The sequence below is a fragment of the Leptonychotes weddellii genome, chromosome 6 (assembly GCF_054177405.1).
Source record: "Leptonychotes weddellii isolate Sample4059 chromosome 6, ASM5417740v2, whole genome shotgun sequence".
Lineage (NCBI taxonomy): Eukaryota > Metazoa > Chordata > Mammalia > Carnivora > Phocidae > Leptonychotes > Leptonychotes weddellii.
The window spans coordinates 104,899,985-104,914,278 of NC_138374.1; the positions used below are offsets into that span (position 1 = coordinate 104,899,985).

The 14,294-nt window shown below is 36.1% G+C and overlaps 1 protein-coding gene across 6 annotated transcripts in view; it reads right to left on the reverse strand.

Moving 5' to 3' along the window:
• DTL (denticleless E3 ubiquitin protein ligase adapter) overlaps window positions 1-14,294 on the reverse strand; it is a 75,882-nt gene that overhangs the window by 55,015 nt on the left and 6,573 nt on the right. For 5 of the 6 annotated variants that reach the window (XR_014146475.1, XR_014146476.1, XR_004079024.2 and 2 more), the window contains exons 4-11: window positions 13,770-13,831; window positions 13,564-13,684; window positions 10,632-10,697; window positions 9,293-9,405; window positions 7,979-8,052; window positions 6,298-6,401; window positions 5,912-6,016; window positions 2,624-2,736 (exon numbers count right to left, since the gene is read on the reverse strand). Coding sequence is in view for 3 of the 6 variants with exons in the window: in XM_006743928.3 (XP_006743991.2) it covers window positions 2,624-2,736; window positions 5,912-6,016; window positions 6,298-6,401; window positions 7,979-8,052; window positions 9,293-9,405; window positions 10,632-10,697; window positions 13,564-13,684; window positions 13,770-13,831 (758 nt within the window). In the remaining 3 variants the exon portion in view is untranslated. Of the gene's footprint in view, window positions 1-2,623; window positions 2,737-5,911; window positions 6,017-6,297; window positions 6,402-7,978; window positions 8,053-9,292; window positions 9,408-10,631; window positions 10,698-13,563; window positions 13,685-13,769; window positions 13,832-14,294 lie in introns of those variants that run through there. The other variant, XM_081824837.1, reaches the window with a different exon arrangement.

The following is a 14,294-nucleotide window of genomic DNA, read 5'->3' on the forward strand; positions in this document are numbered from 1 at the left end:
AAACTAACAGCATGATACTCAGCTTGCATGGAATGGTTTTTAAACTACACCCCCACCCTTTTTTTTTTAATCATGGAAAAGAGAAACTGAGCCACCTCACTAGGCAAATTCAATTTTAGGAGCAGTAAGCTTGCCAGGATCTCAAATATCAGAGCCTGCACACTGAGTTATGTGTGGACAGGCAGGAGAACATCATGTCTGAACCACATCATTCAGCACTGACATGTGACCCAGCCTAGGAATTTAGAAAGGGTCACCCATGTATGTGATAGCCCCTGACTGGATATCTGAAAATGGGTTACTAACAACAGCCAAATTTCTTTACTGCATGTCTTTAGAGAGAGAAACTATACCTCAACCCTCATTCCCTGAAACAAACAAAAAGCCTTTGTACTAGAGAAGATAGCTAGAGAGGAACTTTCAGAATCAACAATAAGACTCCATATCCACATGCAAACACATATATGTAGAATATATAATCATATGCATAATTATGTATACATAATTTAAAAACTGATTTTAAATAATTTTTAAAAAACGATCAGTGCAGGGCACCTGGCTGGCTCAGTTGATTAAGCGACTGCCTTCGGCTCAGGTCATGATCCTGGAGTCCCTGGATCGAGTTCCGCATAGGGCTCCCTGCTCGGCAGGGAGTCTGCTTCTCCCTCTGACCCTAACCCCTCTCATGTGCTCTCTCTCATTCTCTCTCTCAAATAAATAAATAAAATCTTTAAAAAAATAAAAAAAAAAAAAGAAATAAAAATGATCAGTGTAGAAGTATTTCTTGCATAATCTTTTATTATGTTTTTCATATAATTTTTTTTTAAAGAACTAAAAAATTTAAAAAGATACAGACTTTGGTAGGAATAAAATCTTCCTGCTAAGTTGGGAGCCATAATAAAATAAGGAATGAAGATAAAACAGTGAGAGAAGGAGAAAGGAAAAACAAAAAGATAGTAAAATAAGAAGCATTAAGACCAAATTTAAAACTCAAAATTTTAAGTATAAGAAGAAAGCATTAGTGTTAGTAACACATATCGTTAAAGTTTAAAACTCAAGTCAGAAAATTTTATAGACAAGAAACTAGGTACAAACTCTTATGGATGAGAGTCTCAAGTATATATTTTATAAGCAAATTTTCATTTTAAAATACAATACATGAAAGAAATGTGCTTGTAGAAAGAGGAAAGTACAACACAAAAAAGCATCTTGGATAGAACAACATCTCCACCATGTGACCATCTAGGATATAATCACTAAACACCCTTAAGTTTGTGTTGTATTTTTGCACCTCTAGGTATACAGAGAAGTCATTTTTAGTATGTCCTCTAGGACCAAATGAAATTAAGCAGAATTATGCTTCATACTTGACAGGTTCTACCCCATCCTAAGCCAACATTAAAGATATGACTTCCTAGAGGTTGGCAGGACTAATAATGATATAATTTCCTCTTGAGAAGGGATTTGATAACATTGAACCTATGAATCTATCAAGTTTTAGACATTATGACTCTAAAATCCAAAATGTGGGGCGCCTGGGTGGCTTGGTTGGTTAGGCATCCAACTCTCGATTTCAGCTCAAGTCATGATCTTGGGGTCGTGGGATTGGACCCCATGTGGGGCACTGCATTGAGTGCAGAGCCTGCTTGTCCCTCTTCCTCTGCTCCTTCCCCTGCTCACTTGCTCTCTCTCTCTCTTAAATAAATTAATTAAAAAAAATAACAATAAAAAATAAAAATCCAAAATGTGTTAACTCTGATCATTCAATTCACCAATGCCAAGGACATTTATGATATTACAATGGCAATCTAGAAGATAATTAATTTCTAGCCCTTGGAAAACAATGCCATGATGCTCTTATATCTCTGAACTCCCAGACATTTCTATAATTAATTAGTCCCACAAGAGCTATTTTTCAGTAGTCAGCAAGTGCTACTCGTGTGATATTTCAGTTTTCTCCACTGAACCTTATACGGACAAATTTAAATTTCTTAGCTTACAGTAGTCACTTTAGGTATCACTGTTATTTAAAAAGTAAGAAAAAAGAGAAAATAAATAAACTTGTGAACAGAAATGAAATCTGTAAAATAAATTAAGTAATGCTATTAAATATATACAAAACTGATAAAGTAGCCACATCTATTCTAGTAACCTTAAGACTGGCCACAGAGAGGAAAGAACACAATTACCATACAAATATCTTTTAGTGTTTTGTGCAAGGCTCTCTGGTTGATTTGGGCCTATATAGGATCCTGGGAATTAAAATACTGTATTTTGAATGAAGAGTTTGAAAACAGAGCAGAAAGGCAATCCAACATATTTTTCCAGGAAGCAGGACAAGGTAGTTAAGGTTCTCTCTAGTCTTCTGAATTTCCTGATAATCCGTGAAACTGCTGGAGTACATGGATTATCAATTTCTGAGAATCTTTGGCCATGAAAGTATGATATATTCTGACAATCAGAGTAAGTTTTGGCTGTGTTAAGAAGCAAGAAGCAACTTTTACTGAACATCTAATGTAGAAAAAGTTAATAGTATGTGTTTACATTAAACTTACTCATCTGAGAAGAAATATTTGTAAGAATACTTTAGTCTTACATTTGTGAGGGAAGTTTGATAACTTACCTTCCAGATGTAGGCAGCTTCATCACTTGAGCCACTAACTAAAAACTGGTCATCTGGACTAAGACTTGATTTAACATAAAAGGTAGAGTTTTGATGTCCACTGAAGATAGCCACTGCCAGAGGGGGAAAAAAACCCAACAAATTACTTGGTTCTTGTTATTTCTAGTGTTCACATAAACGCAGACAAGTATACATGTTCCAGTAAGTTTTATTAGTGTATTAACTATTGAATATTGAAACAGATAGTCAAGCTATATTCAGTAAATTAAAGGGAAATGGACACTGGCAGAAAAGTAAAGGAAGACTCAGAAAGAGGTTTTATATTAGACCCAATCTCATGATCTAAGCCCAGATACTTGGTATGGAGCTGGCTATGGAAGAGAAAGTGATGGAAAACATTCTTAAGAACACAACCAGTGTTCACTCTTTTAGTAAAATGCCTTTATTAGACCCTCTTTCCCCACACTAGGATAGGGCTTTCCCTATTATAATACATTGGTCCTTCTTCCTCTTAGACTTCAAATCTTGAGGGTAAATTTCATATTTTATTCTTTACTCACTATACCTCACAGTGCTTTGAACAGAGATCTTCAAATATCTGTTGCATTAATAGGTAAGAATCAGTGGAAAGAGTTAAGATTTGTGGATAGCTCATTTGGGATGTGGGAATCAATCAATCTATTTATTTATTTATTGTGGGAATCTTTTTTTTTTTTTAAAGATTTTATTTATTTATTTGACAGAGAGATAGAGAGAGAACAGGTAGGCAGAGAGGCAGGCAGAGGGAGACAGAGAGGCAGGCTCCCCGCCGAGCAGGGAGCCCGATGCGGGGCTCGATCCCGGGGACCCTGGGATCATGACCTGAGCCAAAGGCAGCCGCTTTACCGACTGAGCCACCCAGGCGCCCCTATTGTGGGAATCTTTATAATCCAAAACTTTAAGCAGGCTGAAAAGAAGTAGCTAGTGGGGTAAGCTATATGTCTGTAGGTAAGATACTCCAACTAGGTTAGGGTTAGCCTTCAGTTTTAGACTTCTTACTATCTGTGGTAAAAGGGCAAGTAATCCAATCTAGCACAATGTGCTTGATGGGTTATACTATCCTAAGAAGACCAAAACCTGAGGCCTCTGGTATCAGAACACTAATAGGAAATACAAAAAAAAAAATCTTAGTTACTGGAAAATTTAAGGATACATTTAAGCAGGAAAAAAAGTTCACTCCAATCTTTTAACAGAAAGGAAGTAAGAATTATCAAGGGACTTAGTAGCTTTCCTTTAGTGCTCACAGAAATCTATTCCTTTTGCCAGAACAAAACTGGAAAAAGACTTTGCATTTCTAACTTTTCAAGAAAAAGCCTACATATCAAATACTCTCCACATCAACACTTCCACTGTGGACGTTAAGCAGAATATGAATCAATTCAGATATGCATTTTCTTTTTATCTACTGTGATAGGTAAATCCCCACAAAATAAACAGGGTCCATTGCTCTGAATACAACTCTAAAACTATAATTGTTTATCTTAACTCTACGAACGGAAAATACAGACCAAATTTCCCACTAGACCTGTAAGTATTTATTGCCCTCTGCTGGTCTAATCAAGTACACTGTAAATGCTTCAAACTATTCAAAAAATCCTAAAACCTGTATTGGCATTGATTAGCTCAAGTTAATCTTTCTTTGATAATATGGGCTCCGAAAATGCTTCAATGAAGTGCTTCAGAGTCATCTTTATGAACATCACTTAGTATAATAAAACACTGTAAATTAAAAGTACAGGAGATGAAGAATTAAGCCCAGGACGCTTTCTGAAGTTTTGAAAAAGATAAGCAATTACCCAATGTCATACACATGTCTATCTGTCACTCAATATCTAAAGAACATATCTACCTACGTATCTATCTATAGGAGCCAATAAAATAACTTTAGGAGCACAGGAAAAAGGTTACTAAATTTTTAGTAAAGTAGCCTTGGGCATATTTGTTTGACTAAACTTAAGGCCCCCTTTAAGGCCACACTACAAAAAAATGACAGAGCTCTTGTACATTTGATAATACAATTAGGATTATGCTTTTATCTTTTGGAGAAAGATTTTGAAAAGTCTATTTTATATGACTATCTAAATTAGAAGCTGTCCAAGTTCTGATTCCATTCAGGAAAACAGCAGGAGAAGTTATAAACTGCTTCCCTTTTCCAAATACTCTTGCTCTTATTTAGACAACACCAGACCTAATCCAGGACATTGGAAATATCAACTGTGAAGCTGTCACAGAACTTAAACTCCTAATACTGGCTTGGGGCAGTCTTTGGAAATTTCTGTAAGAGCCTAGCTAAGGTCTGTACTATTTTAAGATTTCTTATTTATCAGCACATCTTACTTTAGTGGGAAGTAGGTAGCTTTAGGGATTATAGAATCTGTCTGTTTCTGACAGAGCTAGAACTAGGTTACTAATATGTGGCTTGCCTAAATAATTGATAATGTTCTTAAAATTATGCAACCCTAAAAACCTTCTTAGAGTATGTCTGAGAAACTTTCATTTCTTTTTTTAAAGTGCCATGTATCGGGGCGCCTGAGTGGCTCAGTTGGTTAAGCGACTGCCTTCGGCTCAGGTCATGATCCTGGAGTCCCGGGATCGAGTCCTGCATCGGGCTCCCTGCTCGGTGGGGAGTCTGCTTCTCCCTCTGATCCTCTCTCTCTCTGTCCCATTCTCTCTCTCAAATAAATAAATAAAATCTTTAAAAAAAAAAAAAAAATAAAGTGCCATATATCAACTTTAAACACCAGATTCCAATTGTAATTGGAGGAAAAGGAAGGGGAAAAAAAAGGTGAGGTTGGGGAAAACTAGAAATAAAATAGACACTGCTCAACATTAAGAAGGCTGAGGTAAATAAAAACTATTTAGGGACTTAAAAAATTCAGCCAACAAACAGCCCCCGAACAAGAAAAAAGCTGAGAACAGCCTTCTATATCCTATAAAATTTGAGACAATTCTAAATATAGTCAAAGGGACATAATTTCAGGAAAGACTCACTGTTAAAATAAAATTAAGTCACCATATACAGCAGGATTCTGTTTACTTGTGAAATATCACAAGGAAAATACACCTATGAAAATATCACTGGAACTAATCAAAGACCCCAGAGCCCTCCTATGTCTTAAAAAATTTGGTTTAGAAAAAAAGATCAATATTAAATTATCATTAACAAAAACCTCTGCATTCATTTCTGGGTAAGAGATTTTATTTCATTTTATTTTTCCAGGTAGAGATTTTAAATGGCTAAGATCTTACCTGGAGAAGTCTTTAATCCGGTCATATTGAACATGTAGATATTGTCATCTGTGCAGTTAGCAAATAAAGTAGAGCCCGTGGAATCCAAAATCAGACTTGAGTATCCTAGAAAAAGGAAACTTTAGTTAGCATGTCCTGATGACAGCAAGTAGAACTGAGATGACAACGTTGTGGCAAGAAGATCATTCCACAAGTTTATCAGAATTCTTCTTCCCTCAAATATATATAAACCAAAAATACTCTTCTAAGTTTTTAACTTTTGAATTTCCAAAAGTTAATGTTAATCTCAAGTATATGTTGCTGAAAACTAGCTTGATATTTATTTTTAAAATTTTAACAAAAACTCACATCTCCAAAAAAGTCCTATAGGGTATAAAAAGGCTTACCTAGTTTTCGAGTGCTGCTACCTGGGTACAGGAAAGACTTGGATGCTATGGGTTCCTGTCGATAAGCAGTATAATTCTTACGTAAATCCCATATTTTGATTACCCTAAAAACCAAGGTAAAGAAAATTATTTTGTAGCCCCCCCCCAACTTCAACCAGTTTCAACTACATTGTGAAATGACTTTTAATCTAACTCCTCTGGCACATCAACCAGGTATAATGAGGATATCTCACTGGGAAACAGATTGAACTATCTCATACTGTTGTTTCCAATGTCAGGCTAACAACTCAGGCAGAACGGAAACAGATGTGATCTGACCCAGCGATGGGTTACCTTGAGTTTACTTCAAGGGAGCGGAAAAGGAAGATGAAGGTTGGGTTCTGATGGTCATTGTTTCATTGTTTTCAGAGAAAAAAAAACAAAGCAAAACAAATGCTTCCTAAGACTTTAACACTCTGCATGTAATCTCTAACATTGTTAAGTAACAAGCTCTGTTCCTATGGTTTTATCTCTATATGTAACTCCTTAAGTAATCTGGTCTAAACACCTTTTCCTGTGAAATAAAGTATTTTTTCATTTTGTCTATTGGTATAATTGTCTTAATCCTCAACATGTAGTTTTTTTTTTTTAAATATGTTATTTATTTGTAGAGACAAAGAGCGAGTGAGAGCAGGGGGAGGGGAAGGGGGAGAGAGAGAATCCCAAGCAGACTCCCTGCTGAGCACGGAGCCTTAACTCGGGGCTTGATTTCACAACCCTGAGATCATGACCAGAGCAGAAGGCAAGAGTAGGTCGCCTAACCTACTGAGCCACCCAGGCACCCCCTCAACATCTAGTTTATCGGCAACATGAAAACAAAAGCTTGGTCTAAAAGGGCAATATCCTTGGAAACAAACAGCAAGGTTTCACAGCCATTCACAAGCATAACTAGTAACCTTGAGATAATCCTTCATTTGTGCCTGAATATTTGGTCCACAGACGAGTTTTAGTGTCCAGAAGACACAATGGAAATCCTAGTTCATTAGGCCATCATCTTTTTAAATTTGTTTTGAAGGAAGGGATGTCTTAAGAGATACGATAAGCAAATAAAAGGGCAAAGAAGGGTGCTTAAAAAACACCTCAGAATTTTTATTGTAACAAAGCAAACGATTAAGAAGTACCACAAACTTATCTGCAAGCCAAACATTCAGACCAATCACAGATGGCAGGTATCTGAAAGCCATTAGGCCTTACTATCAATATTGTTAGATTACTCCCCCAAATGTCCATTATATACCCAGAATCAGATTCCTTCTTTTAGGGTATTACTAAACCTGAGAAGATAAAAATCCAAAATAATAGAAATTTTATTCCTCAAAATAAGACTCACTGCCTAAATTATACTGCATGGACAAGCAAGCTACCCACCCAGCTTCTCTGTAAAAACAGCAGCAGCCAACACTGCTCGTATGTGCTATATAATGTGCTAAGTGTAACATATGGATTCCCTCATTTAATTATTTGAGCAAGAGTCCTAACTAGATATTTTTCAGTGTGATCTGTAGTTCCTCTTCTCAGCTGGATATTCACTATGTCGAAAGTTAAAAGCATATACATTCAATTACAATGGGACTAGGTGACTTCCCTATCACAGTTTATGAAAGACATCTCATCAAAAGAACCAAGAAATAAAGGCTCTTACCCATCTACGGCTCCCGCTGAGACTAACGTATTCTCATCTTGAAAGAGGACCACAGTAACACTCTGCTGGAAATCCTGACAGCACAGGGCAGAAAAAGAAGAAAGTCCTATTTTCGGTACCATAATCTTCATCAAGAGACCAAGGTGCTAAAATGATGGCTTCCCCTCCACCCAAATTCTGAGTTAGACTAAATATTCCCTCTCCAATAATCTTAAGTCAGGTATCTATACTGACCAAGAAGTAATTTTAGCATGAAAATGACCTAAACATCATGAAGTTATAGTACATAGTGTTGACTTTGACTTGTACTCAAGAAACAAACAGGTGAATAAAAGATTTGTCTAAACCTACTGGTTCTACTTAAAATCAGTCCTACTAATAAGCTATGTCTCCGTAGGAAACTCATTTAACTTTCTTGTGCCTGTTTCATTCTACAAAATGTCACCATCCACCTAAACTGTCACATAGGAAAGTCTAAAGAATTATTGATGAAAAATGATTATGTGCTCTGAAAAATTTAAAGGATCTCAATGGAATTCCACCTCCTAATTGCTGTTAACAAGTTTTCCTGGCTCAGATTCTGATTGTCTGAAATGATATTCATTTTAACTCCATCTGGCCTCCAAAAACCACAGTTAATCTTGTCAGTTTCCACTCATGCCTGTGTCCTATTCTTGGTATGCAATTTTAAGTCCTAACATTTTAGTAAACACACTTCTCCAACATATTAATTTGGATCTTACAGACCAGGAATATTAGAAAAATAAACAAATTAAAGTAAAAGCCATGGTGATTTTTTTTTTTTAAAGAAAAAAGATTATGGGCAATGTTTAAGCTTTAAGTAAAAGATGCTAGAGATATTATATTTTACCTAAATGTTTCAATATATTCAAATATTTTGCCAAATGTTTAAAATATTAAAAACTCACATATTTCCTGTAGTTTGTGTTATGTAAAAAACAGGGATTACTTCCCCCTATAGAAAACTATATCATGGTACTTAATATGCTTCTTCAAACTATCCCCCCTTTTCTAATAAATTACATTATATTGTAGATAGTGTATGCATGGCGATATCTAGGGATGAGGCTCAGGAAGATGAATTTTTAGTATGCTTCCAGGTGACTGTGTTACACACTAGAGTTTGAGAACCACTACTGTAGGTATTGAGCAGTAAGTAATAAACCACTGAATAAAGATTCTCATTCACTTAATCTATAGCTCCTATTTTATGCCCAACAAGTTACCTAAAATGAGATTCTATCTTACTACATGTTAAGATCTGCACACATGTACACAGCTATAAAACCTTACCACAGAAGGAGCAAGTCCTTTTGAATTCTGTTTCTTCTTAGGTTTTGAAGGGGTTTGCTTATCTAAGGTATTATGAGCTCCACTGATTTGATTCACCTGCCTATAAAATCCATCTGAAAGATATTCCAAGCAAACTGATTTAGGTTTCAGAACTTTATTCCCATGCTGAATGTCACATTTACACATAAAATCTCAAAATTAATTATATTCTTAATAGTGAAATTAAAAGCCAGCAGAACTTTCTTTTGGTGCCATTATGATGTATAGAAGAGAAATAAGCATATGGATATTTATAGCAGCTTTATTCCTAAATGCCAAAACTTGGAGGCAATCAAGATGTCCTCTTGATGATGAATGTATGAATGTATGAATAAACTGTGGTATATCCAGGTAACGGCACATTATTCAATGGTAAGAAATGAGCTACCAAGCCATTAAAAGACAAGGAGGAACATTAAATACATATTAAGTGAGAGAAGCCAATCTCAAAAGGCTACATACTGTATGATTTCAACTATATGACATTCTGGAAAAGGTAAAATGTTGGAAACAGTAACAAACAGTAAAACAGTAAAAAAAAAAATCAGTGGTTGCCAGGAGTTGGCGGGGGAGAGCAGGATGAGCACAGGGGATTTTGAGGTTGTGAAACTATTCTGTATACTATAATGCTAGACACATGTCATTACACATTTGTCAAAACCAATAGAATGTGCAATACTAAGAGTTAACCCTCCTGTAAGGTACTGAGGGACACTGGGTGCTAATGGTGTATCCATGCAGGTGCATCGGCTTAAACGAATGCCGAACTCTGCCATGGGATGCTGATAGTGGGAAAGGCTGTGGTGATAGGGAGTATATCAGTACTCAGAGAACTCCCTGTATTTTCTGCTCAATTTTGCTGTGCATCTAAAACTGCTCTGAAAAAATAGCCTATTAAAAATAAATTATTTTTTAAAAAGGAAGTAAGCAGTGAGATGATCACTGCATTCTGCTTAATGGCATCATGGGTGTAATGTGAGCATAATTATGTTTAATTTAATCCAATTCTTTAAAGCCAAATAACTTTTAAAAGATCGTTAACCACTGAGCCCATGTATTAATAATTCCAATTCTATCAATAATTTAGGTAAGTGGCATAGTTCAGAAGACAATATGAGGTAAATACAGAGGGTAATACTTGCAACAATCACAACAATCCTGAGAATTGGAACGGTGAGCCGAAGACATGGGGGATTATAAACATGTGCCCCCTGGTGGTAACCAGATGAAATCACTAACTCATTCAGAATAAGTATGAGGTGATCCCACACTTACTAAAATCAAAATGGAACTAGGCTACCTTTTTTGTTGCACCTGGTGTCCCAGACCATAATGTTTCCATCTCTTCCACCTGTACAGAAGACAGCTATGGGGAAATAAATAGTTTATCAAGAAGTTAACAAAACCAGGCCAATAATGCATGCATTTCATTTTAAGTTTCCTAGAGCATCTATTATATGTAAGTACTGTAATTGGCACAGGCAATTAAAAATGAAAAAAGATATGGTTTGACAACAAATAAGAGAAAACAAAGCTGTGAAGGGAAAGGATTATGAAGAACTCAAAATGCTTATGCTTTAGAGAATAATCCCTCTGTGTAAATATTCTTAAAACCAAATAAAATACTATATGTAGTACACCTATGGAAAGAATAATGCAAAACCAGTAACCAAAATATACTGAGAGTTTACTAAGTGCTACACACTATCCCATGTGCTTTATATACATTATCTCAATTCTTGTTATCAACCCTATTAGGTGAATATTATTATCCTCATTTTACAGATAAGAAAACTAAGGCATAGAGAAGAGGATAAGTAACTTATAAAGGTATTCCTAGCAGAATAAATCCAGAGCCCACTCTCCAAATCTCCAAGCTGTACTGTCTTCAGTATAAACATATGGACCAGATCCATACAAAACGGTGAAAGAGGATGCCTCTAGGGATGGAAAGAGGGCAAGAGGATTGGAGAAGGGAACATAGGGGAACTTCAATTTATCTGTAATGTTTTATTCTTTAAAATGAAACCAAAAAAACTCTGCTTTCTGAGTGGAAGAGTGAGCACTTACCAAACCAATCCAACTGCATGAGCTATAAACTCTGGACAAAATATAAAAACCAGTAACCTGAGGGCTCTTTAGAAACTGAACAAAAACATGCAATTTTTGGAGGGAAGTCCACACCTGAATCAAGTGATTGGCCTGGGCTAAGTTACTGGCTTTTGTAGTTTTACCTTGAAGGCAGCCACAGTTGCAGCATCAGTACCAAGCAGCTAAGATGCCAATACAGAATCTGCCATCTTTCAAGCCAGAGGAACAAGGAAAAGCAGACTGAGGCAACAAGAGCTGCCAGAGCCAGAGCGAGAGGGGAACCCTGGAGAGAGCCAGAGAAAGGGCTAACTCTAACTCTGTGTTTAAACTTAGCACATGTCTCTGGTTGACCCCTGAACCATATATGCAAGGGAAAACCAAAAGAGGCTTGTAACTAAGGCTTAAATTAAAGAACTGAATTGAGATCTGATACACGCCCCCCGTATGTCTGACAGTCTGCAATTTGACTCTTACTGAGTTAATTGCCTGTTAAAACACCAAAATTGGGGCGCCTGGGTGGCTCAGTCGGTTAAGCATCTGCCTTCGGCTCAGGTCATGATCCCAGGGTCCTGGGATTGAGTCCCACATAGGGCTCCTCACTCAGTGGGGAGTCTGCTTCTCCCTCTGCCTGCCGTTCCCCAATTGTGCTCTTTTTCTCTCTGACAAATAGATAAATAAAATCTTAAAAAAAAAAAAATCAACAGATGAAAAGTCCAGGGAGATAAAAATGACTTTGCCCAAGAGTTTAGAGGTAGAAACAGGAATAGAACACAGGGATTCTGTGTATGATTGTGAAAGTGTGCCCCGTACAAAGGCATTTGGCTGAAGATCTAAAATCTAATCTGTGTTTACCAACCAAACTATGTGGCTATGGGGTCAGTGTCCAACCAGGTAATTCATGCTAGAGCACCTATAGACTACTAGGAGCCATTGTAAAACCTACCAGCCCCAATTTTTAATTCAATGCTTTTTCTACTGGACTATATTGGCATAGATTTACTGAATAGAATTTTAAAAATTAAGCAAAGGGACCAAAAGATATAGTGTTTTCCTTTTCTGTTATCCTTTAAATAAATTTACCTTTAGTAAGGTTAATTTTCATGATCTTACATTATTTTTATAAACTCAGAATCAACTCTGACACAGTAGTAAACTAGAACACAACCATACCTAACTTTATATAATAGATGTGTTAATGAAAACTTATGCAGAGATAAAAACTATGCTATATATTCTTCAAGGTTCCACTCTCAAAAGCAACCACAGTCAATTAAATTTGACCTTTTTTTGAGTCCAAATCAGCTCAACAACTCAGTTTAATATTTCTGAGTGCTCATATGAATAAATTTAAAAATAGAGTATTTCTTAATGATAAAGAAGACTGTAATGTTTGTCTCTATTATTGAGATTAAAGTCAGATTAATTCAGCCACTTCTTTGAGATGAGCATTTGTTGGTCTATTTGTTAAAAAAAAAAAAAAAAAATTCATGAGAAACTAATGCAGGAAGGAGAAAAGAAATGAACAGAAATGAAGAGCTAATTCAGACACTTCTAAGTTTTTCCCTAGCTGCTTTAGTACTGCTCTGTACTATATCACTCTTTAAGTCTTGCTTTTCCACTTTAATAGTAAAACAAATATAGTAAATAATAGTTGAAAACATACTAAGGAATTGGGCCATTTAAAGTAATTAAACGGTAAGTTTTTAGGTAGAGAATCATGTCCATTTTACCAGGTTTTCCACTCTAGCCTCACACTCCATTTAATTTAAATTTTACTAGTAGACTTAAAGTAAATAATTTACAAATAGAGTTAATCAGTGTCCAGTACAGGGTTTTGACTTTAAAGGACACTCAAAGTTGAACAGAGGTATTGTAGCTGTTTATAAGTATTTACCTTATCTTCAAGATTATAGAAAAAAATTATCTGAAGATTCTTAACTTACAGGGACAGGCTAGAGATAATATCCATAAGAATGGGACTAAAAGTCAACTTAATTTCATGGAGGATTTCAGTCATGAGATTCTCAATCTCAACGGAGGAAAAATAGCAACTCTGACAGGGGAAAGGGTGGAAATAAAGCTTCTTATTAACTCACCATGAAGGAGGTTAAGGACATGAAAGAGGATAGGCACAGACCTACCTTTCTCAAACTTAGAAAAGGCAACTGACTTAAGGCTGCACTGATGACCTTTGCACGTTCCAATCAGTTCACCAGCTTTTACATCCCAAAACTTGGCTGTTTGGTCACCTGCTGCTGTAACCTTTCAAAAAATAAGGTATCACAATTTAATAAAGCAACGCTTTACCAGTATTTACCCAGATTCCAATAAAATGAAAGTCACTTACAAGTTTAAGTTCACCAGGAACCCAGGCCAGGTCAAAGACAGCATTCCAGTGAGCCATCCATTCTAAACAAAGAAAATGGTGACTGTGAAATATCTAGACTACATTCAGGGCCATATCAATAGAAGTTTGAATTTCTTGAAAGCCAGAGTGAAAAAATAAGTCATCAGCGCCCTATAATCCATAGGCCAAAGAGAACTTGTATATTCACAGAACTTACATATTTCCTTCACTACTACAGAGAACTACCATTTGATATCAAATTCCTTTCCATGAGGTTACTAGTAATATATTCTCCAAAATGGAATCTTTCTGAAATATTCTCCAGTTCAAAAATCTTCATCATGCTCTCTGAATGGAATCTAAAGTAGTTTGACATTTAAGGTTCTGCATGCTTTGGCCTTTATCTCTGTTGCAAGGTTTATCTCTCACTATCTCCACATACCTATTCCAACCAAACTGGATGCCTCCCCATTCCCTAATTATAGCCTATGCTTTCTTATCTCTAGGCCTTTGCTAATGCTTTCT